This window comes from Myotis yumanensis, unplaced genomic scaffold (genome assembly GCF_028538775.1).
Source record: "Myotis yumanensis isolate MYYU_CA2020_CCGP unplaced genomic scaffold, mMyoYum1.0.hap1 SCAF_191, whole genome shotgun sequence".
NCBI classification, from domain to species: domain Eukaryota; kingdom Metazoa; phylum Chordata; class Mammalia; order Chiroptera; family Vespertilionidae; genus Myotis; species Myotis yumanensis.
In genome coordinates, this window is record NW_027223942.1 from 1 (window position 1) to 9560 (window position 9560).

Below are 9560 nucleotides of genomic sequence, written 5' to 3' on the forward strand. Positions count from 1 at the left end.
AGGGGTTCCCCAGCGAGGAAATCCGTCTGGGGCCCCAGGGTTAACGCGAGGGCTCCCCCCAGCCCCCCATCATCCCAGGGAGAGAACCGGCTACTACGTATGACAAAGAGGCTGCGAGCCGGGAGGTGACAGGCACCGCCGGGCATCTCCGCGGGTCGAGCGGTGAGGAAGATGGACGGTCGGGGCCAGGACGCGCCCCCGGAGCCCCGCCAAGCCCCGCGGACGCCGTTGCCAGGACGGACGAGCCGGCGCCTCGGGAGGCTCCGGGGAGAGCGTCTGGGAGCATCGCTCCGCGGAGGCGGACAGGGTCTGGCGTGGTATCGCCTCCCGCGGGGAGAAACGGCCTCCCGGGGCAGTGCTCTCCGAGACAAAGATCCTGCGACGCGAAGCGAACGCTCGGGGAGCCGGCATTGCCCAGCCCCGGCCGGGCTGCCCCGCGTACTCACCGCGTCCTCCTCTCCCAGCGCCGGCTGCTCTAACTGCAGTTAACGGCCGGCGCAGGAGCGCTCGGCGTGCACGCTCACGTGACTCGGCCCAGGTTTCCCCGCCCCCTCCGCCCCACGTGACCCGCGCAGCCCGCCTCCCTAGTCAAGGGGGTCTCGACTCGCCCCGCCCTCCTCGGCAAGATGGCGGCGCCCAGCTGGGGCGTGCTGCGCCTCCGGGTTCGGGGTTCCGGGCGGGGTGGGGGCAGTCTCCTCTGTCTCGTCCCAAAGCCATTTTGTACCGCCGCTGCTGCCTCTAAGCCCCTGGACGCCCAACGGTTAGCAGAGAAGCTCCGAGCCCAGAAACAGGAACAAAAGGCGAAGAAGGAGCCGGTGAGTCCGGAGGGAAAGACTACAATTCCCAAGAGGCAGTGCGCTCTGGTTCCCCAGGTGGGCGAGGGTCCTCTGAGAGAATGCAAGGAAAGGACCTGGTCGGTGGTGGAGAAGGGGGAGAAAGCGGCGGGAGAGGTCCGCAGCGTGCGGTGCCTTCCTGTGGGCTGGTCTTTGGCTCCCGCGGGCTCGGCGCTAAGCATCCCCGCTCTCAATTTACTGGGGGAAGGCGCGAGTCTTACTGCAAAGGTTCAGGGATGCCCTCCCTGCCCAGATGCCCACCCAGGCTTCTTGAAGGTCTTCCCCATCAGGCATTTCCCATCGCTTTCTCTCACCCCGTAGGAGCTCAAAAACCCTGTCCAGCGGAGGGTGCACGAACTAGTGCGGTTCACGCAGCAGCTGCAACGAGTCCACCCCAACGTGCTCGCTAAGGCCCTGAGCCGAGGGATTGTCCACCAGGACAAGGACCTCGTGGTCATCAATAAGCCCTATGGTCTCCCTGTGCATGGTAAGGACCACGTGGGAAAGGGAGGGAGGCTGCTGCTGCTCTCTGCTTCAATTAGGGGCAACACTCAGACGTCACTTCGGGGGCTCGCAGCAGCCTTGCATTCAAAATAATTCAAATGTTCGTGGAGTACTGCCCTACCATATATAAGGCACTATTGAGGAAACAGATCAATAAGACAGCTTCCAAACATCTGGCAGTCAGCAGTGATTTGTGGAATCCCTGTGCAGACCTCCACAGGGATTGTGTAGAAGAATATAAAGGCTGTGTGATTCTTGTCTTCAGGTTATTTTCCAGCAAAACTGGGTGATAGGAAATAACATATAAAAAAATTATTTGGTGTGTGTGTGTGAGAAAGAGAGAGAGAGAGAGAGAGAATACCAACAAAACAGAGAGAGAGAGAGAGAGAGAAAGAGAGAGAGAATACCAACAAAACCAAACCCCAGGGGACCTAGAACTTCATGGACACGCAAATGCTTTTGACTAAATGTTGAATGTGTCAGACAGCTGGAGTGAATCAGGAAAGATGGAAAAAGAATGCGCTTGTGGGGGGAGGGGGGCGGCATCTTTTAGTTGGAAGAAGAATGCTTTTTGGAAGGTATGGAGAAGGTTGTACATAAAGGGAAGGAAGTAAACCTTGCCAAGTGCTTCGTGTGGATTTTTTTCTCTGTTGACTTTCACGGTAGTTTCTTGTCTTCTCAACTCCCATGAGATCATAATACGGACATTTACATTTTATAGATGAGAAGACTGAAAGTTAGAAAGATTAAGCAACCTGTCCAAGCTCATGGTAGTTAGGAGAGAACATAGAGTGGGACCTAAGAATGTCTCATCCCAGCAACTCTCAGCTCTCCTGTGATGCTTCAGGAGGGCCTCAGGATCTTACATTCTCACTCAACTTAGCAAATTCTCCAGCCTTTGTTTATATAGTAAAAGATCAGGCCTCCTCGTTTTAGTTGCCAATTTTAGTGTGAGTGCATGTATAGTACATAAGAGGATTAAAGAATATTTTATCTGCGGAGAAAGCCCTATCCATGCTCTAGGATAGTACTTCTCAAAGTTTAATATGCATATGAGTTACTTGGACATCTTTTATTTTTTAAAGAATTATATTTTGTATTGATTTCAGAGAGGAAGGGAGGGGGAGAGAGACATAGAAACATCAATGATGAGAGAGTCATCGATTGGTTGCCTCCTGCAGGCCTCCCACTGGGGACCAAGTCGAAACGCAGGCATGTGCCCTTGATCGGAATCAAACCTGGGACCCTTCAGTCTGCAGGCCAACAGTCTGTCCACTGAGCCAAACCAGCTAGGGCTGGACATCTTGTTAAAATGCAGATGTTGATGGATAGTCTGGGCTGGGGGCCTGAGGTCCCTTTCTAGCAAGTTCCTTGGCATAAGGATGTTGGGAGTCCCTGGATAAGGCCCTGGGAAGAGTTGACAGTTAATCCAGTAAGGGCTTTCTTTCCCAAGCAGAGTTCTTTGGTGGGGTCTTTTCCTGGCCACTCAAACCTCTGTCTTTTCCCATCGTAGGTGGCCCTGGGGTCCAGCTCTGCATCAGTGATGTCCTCCCTATCCTGGCAAAGGTGCTTCATGGCCACAAGGCAGAGCCCCTGCATCTGTGCCACCGGCTGGACAAGGAAACTACAGGCGTCATGGTGTTGGCTCGGAACAAGGAGGTGGCACACCAGGTCCAAGAGCTGTTTAGAACCCGTCAGGTGGTGAAGAAGTACTGGTATGGAGCCCGCTGATAGCGGTAGAGGCGGTAGACGTGAAGGCATCCCTTTCTTCTATGTGTGCATTCGTACAGCGGCCACTCCTGTTAAGAGGAGGCAGTGTGCTAGGACCTGTAGGCATTGGAAAGGTGTAGGAAGCAGACTTAGTGCTCTGATAGAGTAGTCGCTCCTAATAATGGCTATACGTGAAGACCATTGGAAATTAATTTATACAAGTAATACATGATTTCTGCTGTCAAATAGTCAAATGACAAAAATAAAGCAAAGAACTCCTGGAGAATCCATCCACTCTGTCATTTCTGTCCTTTCCCTTGGGGCAGTTTGCTTTTTATTCCTCCCATCCTGTGTCAACATATTTATGTATGTGTGTGTAGTATATACAGTATGTATGTATGTGTATCTACACACACACACACACACACACACACGTATGTGTGCATGTGTATATCACATTGTACGACGTACATTGTACTTCCTTTTCCCACTTAACTCTGTGACTTGGGGATCCTTCCATGTTAGTGCATACAGGGTTCCCTCAGCTTTTAATAGAAGAAAGATACAGGAGCAAAAATGAAAGCTACTCCTGTCCCCCATCTACTCGGTTTCCTTTTCCAGAGACAGTCTCTCTTGCTAGAGTCCTGAATGGACTTCCCGAGTTCACGGGGCATGGAGAAGCGTGTTACTGTGTGGCAGCGCATTTCGCATTGCTTGCATCCCGCCCTTCTCACTGGGACAGTGTATCTCGGAGAGCGTTCTGTGCTTTTAGACCTGGCTCCTCTATGGCTCTATCGTATTCCATGGTGTGGACATACCATCATTCCCTCATTGCAGATGTTTAGGTAATGTCCCACTTTTCAGACCTTTTGCGGAGAATATGTGAGTATATCTTCAGGACAAATTCCTAGAAATGGAATTGCTGAGTGGAAGGTACATACAGTTTAAAATTTGAATACTTAACTATCCAAATTGCTCTCCAAAATGGGTTTGTCAGTTTCCACTCTCTCCCCCAGGGGTGAGTGTTCACCTCCTCTCATGTCTGACCAAAGCGTTTTTAAAAGGATTACCAGTCAGATGGGTAAAAAACAAAAATTTTTTTTAAAGGATGTTTCATTTTCAGTTTGCCTGTGTACTTTTTTTTATTGTTGGCAGTATTACAGAAACCCCCCATTTTCTCCCTCTTGGACCCTGTCCACCCAGCCCCTACCCCACCCCAGGCCTTCACCACCCTATTGTCTGTTGACTATCTTTTGTGTTTATTGTCTATTTTGAGTTTCCCTTTCTGTAAACAGACTTATTTCTTTTGCTTACTTTCTGTTGGGTTGTTTATTATTTTCTACTTGATTTGTAAGTATTCTTTTTGGGTGAGGTAATGCATGTGAAGTGTTTAACACAGTACCGAGTTCATAGGAAAAGCTGAAAGATGGAAAACCAAGACTATTATGTATGCAAGTAATCAAAATATAAGTCTATAAAAAATTGCTATGTTACTTGTGAAAATCGTCCATGAAAGTTCAGAATGGGTAACCATTCTCAGTAATAGGCTTCACAGAAGAGTTGAAATCAATTAATTGGGTCTTGATGAATGAATAGGATTTGATCGACAAGGTGAAGAAAGGTGTTGTAGATTGTGGGAATGGCAGGCACAAAGGAGTGAGGCATACAGTCCAGTCGGGTGATGAGTGGTGGTAGATAGAGCTGGGAAGGTAGGCCAGAAGGTGCAGGGAGTAGAAGTTGCAAGTAGAACATAGGAGGAACCATTGGCTAGCTTTTGCCAGTAGCAACTTGTTATATTATAACTACTTGTTTGACTCTTCTTACTAGACTGTGAATTCCTTGGGAGCAGGGACTTCTGTCTTGTTCCTCTGCATAGAATTAGTATCTGTCTGAATCAGGGCCTGTTCACATTCAGGGAATACTCACCGACGGCGTTTTTGAGCAGTGATGTTAGGTCACCAGGAAGGATGCTCTAGTAGTTACAACTCAGGCTTAAGTAGGATGACGTGTCACAGCCGCCCCGATGGCTGTCAGCCTGAAGTGGGCGTCCAGGATGTGAAATGTGTCTGAGTGGGCTTTGCCCCCTTGGTCAGTGACTCTGGGGTAGACCACCTAGAACCAGGGGACTCCTGTGATTGACCCGGAAGAGGCTTGAGCGTCAGGACAGATTAAATAGCCCTCTGTCGGACTGTGACCGTGACGTGGCAGGGAGAGGCCTCCGACAGACTGATCAGGAGGACTTACTGAGTGTGGCTGTGGTTTCCGGGACTTCTTTGCGCACAGTTCCTCCCTGTCTTATCTGCCTGGCAAAAGCGGGCAGGAATGGGCCTGCGAGGTTTTCACTCAGCTCATTTATTTGTTTCATATGCAATCAGAACTTACCACCTTTTATTATTTACACAAAGAAAAGAGGATACGAAAACCACACTAATTTTACTTTAAACTGTGCATACTCGTTTTTAAAGGCTGGCATGAAAGATCATGTTATCGGTATAATATTTTTCTGTTTCCCCTCCCCATATATTCTACAATGAACATACGTTCCTTGAGGAGTAAAAGAGCTATGCTGTAAGAAGAGTATCAAGCTCTCAGGCCAAGCCCTCTACCAAGAGATGGTTTGGGCCCCTCAGATCTTAGGCACGGACCACAGCAGGTCCGCTGTGCAGACCCCCAAGCAGCCAAATCCAAGGAATGCCTCGCTCACTCTTGTGTCCCCCCAGGGCCATCACCGTGCGCGTCCCCGTGCCCTCAGCAGGCGTCGTGGATATCCCCATCGTGGAGAAGGAGGTGCAAGGGCAGCAGCAGCACCACAAGGTGGGTGAGCCGCCTCCCGGGAGGACAGGTTTTCTGCTTGTCCGTTGACATCACATCTGGATTTCTTTGGCTTCAGATGACGCTGTCCCCAAGCTACCGCATGGACAATGGGAAGATGGTGAGAATGCGGACCAGCCGGAGCGCGCATGTGGCTGTGACGCAGTACCAGGTGCTGAGCAGCACCGTCTCCTCCGCCCTGTTGGAGCTCCATCCTGTTACTGGTGAGGGTGCTGCCACTCCACGGTGGGAGGTGCCGCTGTCCTGCAGGGTTCCCAGGGCTGCTGGGCTCTGCCCTTCTGAGCAGCTGGTATTGTGGGGGTGGAATTGCAGCTGACTTGTTGGAGAGGCTGGCAGCTCCAGGAGAGATAATAGTTAAAAACAGTAGGTAGCTGTCTGGCCAGCATGGCTCAGTGGTTGAGCATCGACCTATGAACCAGAAGATCAGGGTTCGATTCCCGGTCAAGGCACAAACCTGTGTTGTGGGCTCAATCTCCAGTGCAGGAGGCAGCCGATCAGTGATTTTCTCTCATCAATGATGTTTCTATCTCTTCCTCTCCCTTCCTCTCGGAAATCAATAAAAATATATATTAAAAAAACAACAACAACAACAAAAAGCAGCAACAGTAGGTAGCAATGAGATATAAATAGTTTGTTTACACTTATTTAAAATAGTGCCAAGTGGTTCCTCAAAAAAATTAAGCATAGAATTACCATGTGATCCAGCAATTCTACCCCTGGGTATACATCCAAAAGAATTGAAAGCAGGGATTCAAAAAGATGCTTGCACACCAATGTTCCTAGCAGCACTATTCACAGTAGCCAAAATGAAAGCATCCCAGATGTCCACTGACAGATGAATGGATGAACAATGTGGTATATCCACACAGTGGAATATTATACAGCCCTAAAAAGGAAGAAAATGCTGATACGTGCTGCGATAAGGAGGGACCTTGAGGGCAATATGCTGAGTGAAATAAGCCAGGCACAAAAGGACAAATATTGTATGAGTAGAGGCCTGGTGCACGAATTCGTGCATGGGTGGGGTCCCTCAGTCTGGCTGGCAATTAGGGCTGATTGGGGCCGATTCTCCCAGTCCCCATTGGGGCAGCCAGCGGGGGAGGGGACACCGTGGGAGGTTGTCTGGCTGCAGGAGGTTGTCTGGCTGCAGGAGGTTGGCTATGGGAGCGCACTGATCACCAGGGGGCAGCTCCTGCATTGAGCGTCTGTCCCCTGGTGGTCAGTGCGCATCATAGTGATTGATCGACCAGTCGTAACGGTTGCTTAGGCTCTTACATATATAGATTCCAGTGATATGAGATACTTAGAGTAGTCAACCTAATAGAGGCATGATGGTTCCAGGGGCTGGAGGGAGGAGGAGATGGGGAGCTAGTGTTTAATGGGTACAGTTGCAGTTCAGGACGATGCAAAATTTCTGAGATGGATGGTAGTACTGGTTGTACAACAGTGTGAATATACTTATGGCCACTAAGCTGTACACTTAAACGTGTTCAGATGGTAACTTTTATGTTATATATATTTTGCCACAATAAAAAAAAAGTAAGACAATACTATTGTGTTATATAATAAAATTATTTTTTGAAAACCCAGCATGGCAGAGATAGACACCAAGTTGATGCTAATGGCTGTCTGTGGCGGAAAGGGGACAGTGAGGGGGAGGGGAAACAGGGGGTGTAACAGTATTTATAATGTTTACTTCCTAATAGCTTATAGGTTGTTATACTGTTCTTTATACTTGAATGTAGTTGGGGCTTTGCCAGCTTACTGTGCTTTGAGTTAATGGATTAGAAGCAGATGCTGCCAGGGGCGCTGTTTCTGTCGCCACTCACAAGTCTCTCTCTCTTTTTCTTAAAGGAGTAAAACATCAGCTTCGCGTTCACCTGTCTTTTGGATTGGATTGCCCAATCCTTGGCGATCACAAGTACTCGGACTGGAATAAGTTGGCCCCCCAGGTAACATGGGTCTGACCCGAATTGTAGCCGACTATGGGGCAGAACTTGGGCCTCCCCGTGCGAAACCCCTAGTGAGTCACGGCAGGACGTACCGAGGGGCGCCAGACGCAGCAGCACCAGTTACCAGCGTAGGGAGAACAGGAGCAGCCCGCTGCTGCCCTCATGCCCCTCAGGGCTTCAGCAAACCTTTCTGCTGCGTGATTTGTCTCAGATTTTGGGTTTTTTAAAATATATATATATATATATATATATATATTTTTTTTTTTAATGGTTTCAGAGAAAGGAAGAGGGAGAGAGAGATAGAAACATCAACGAGGAGAGAGAATCATTGATTGGCTGTCTCCCCCACGCCCCACACCGGAGATCAAGCTTGCAACCTGGTCATATGCCCCAACCGGGAATCGAACCGTGACCTCTTGGTTCATAGGTCGACGCTCAACCACTGAGGCACGCTGGCCGGGCAGGACTCCTGTTTTGTTAGGAGGCTGTGGGGATACGAGGCTCTCTGAAGGCTCATAGTCACCTTTCATGCTGCTGAAGAGCATGCTGAGAGCTTCTTGTCCTGGTGCCCAGCCCATTCCGTGGAGGGCAGAGAACTGGCCATTTGGGCCTCCCTGCTGTGGCGGGGTGCTTCTACCTGGGTCCCCAGCCCTTCCTGTTGGTGCTTGTGCGGCAGGCTGCCATGCTGCCTCTCCCGGGGGTGCTCCTGTCCAGGCCTCCAATGCCAGGCTTCTGACCTGCATTTGCTCAAGGGTGCACTGTTGCTGGCGCCGCTCTCACAAGGCCTCTGTTCTTTGTGCAGAAGCTGTCTGCCGGCACTCTGCGGAAGCTGGGGCTGCCACAGTCGAAGGCCCGCCACCTCCCTCTGCACCTGCATGCCCGCCAGCTCGTCCTGCCTGCCCTGGGGTCCAGGAACGAGGAGCTCAGCCTGGTCTGCAGGCTCCCTCGCTACTTTGTACGCTCTGTGAGCCGCCTGGGCTTAGAGCTGCCGAGTCAGGATCCAGACAAGCAACAAAGCTGAGCCTCTGGGAGCTCCGGGGAGACGGCCGGGCCCCTGGGAGCTCCGGGGAGACACCTGGGTCCCTGGGAGCTCAGGGGAGACTCCTGGGCCCCTGGGAGCTCCGGGGAGACGGCTGGACAGTGTGCACTGGCCCTGAATTCTTCCCTTTGTTGAATGGATGTGGCTAACTTCTCCCGTGGGACAGACTCCAGAAGAGCCAAGTGAGGAGTTGAAGGACCCCAGCTGCTCACAGCTTTTACTGGAAACTGAAGTGTATTTTCTGATATTGGGCCACATTCTGGGAAAGCCTGTGGGAAGTCTCCCTGCCTCGGGGTCATCTTGCCAAAATGGAAGAGAGCCCAGGACCAGGCAGGTGGGGTCAGTAATTGGAAACGGAGAACTGCAGCACAGAACCTGTGAGCAGGCACTTTTCACCCAACAATAAAGCTCTTGGTCCACCAGGAAGGCTCCTGTAGTTGGAAAGCGCGTGGTTGGTACTAACGGACCGAGAAATTCAGAAGCAGCCCGTCACTGTCTTTGTGGAGCTGTGGGACCATGAGCAAGCCCTTCTGCTTCGTTTTCCATCTCAGGTTTTGTAGACACACAATTCAGGGATTCCCTCCAGCCCCAGCCTGTGAGCCGTGCTTCACCAGTGGTCGTGGGGCCTGGGAGGGGTGCGTGACAGCAGGAAAGCGGATAGAAATGCAGGCAGATAACAGGAAGGAGTGG

The 9560-nt window shown here is 50.8% G+C and overlaps 1 protein-coding gene across 1 annotated transcript; it reads left to right on the forward strand.

The window, feature by feature from the left end:
• The first annotated feature begins 625 nt into the window (after nt 1-625).
• On the forward strand, nt 626-9292 carry LOC139001223 (pseudouridylate synthase RPUSD4, mitochondrial-like). The gene is made up of 7 exons (XM_070402949.1): nt 626-815; nt 1155-1320; nt 2851-3052; nt 5768-5861; nt 5938-6082; nt 7734-7831; nt 8634-9292. The coding sequence occupies exons 1-7, from the start codon at nt 627-629 to the stop codon at nt 8850-8852; spliced, it is 1113 nt and encodes a 370-aa protein (XP_070259050.1). The 5' UTR covers nt 626; the 3' UTR covers nt 8853-9292.
• The last annotated feature ends 268 nt before the right edge of the window (nt 9293-9560 follow it).

Excerpts from the sequence above, each read along its gene's own strand:
- LOC139001223 (XM_070402949.1), top strand. The coding sequence starts at position 627 with ATGGCGGCGCCCAGCTGGGGCGTGCTGCGCCTCCGGGTTCGGGGTTCC. Across the intron at positions 816-1,154 it reads AAAAGGCGAAGAAGGAGCCG|GAGCTCAAAAACCCTGTCCA; the intron begins GTGAGTCCGGAG and ends CTCACCCCGTAG. Across the intron at positions 7,832-8,633 it reads GGAATAAGTTGGCCCCCCAG|AAGCTGTCTGCCGGCACTCT; the intron begins GTAACATGGGTC and ends TTCTTTGTGCAG.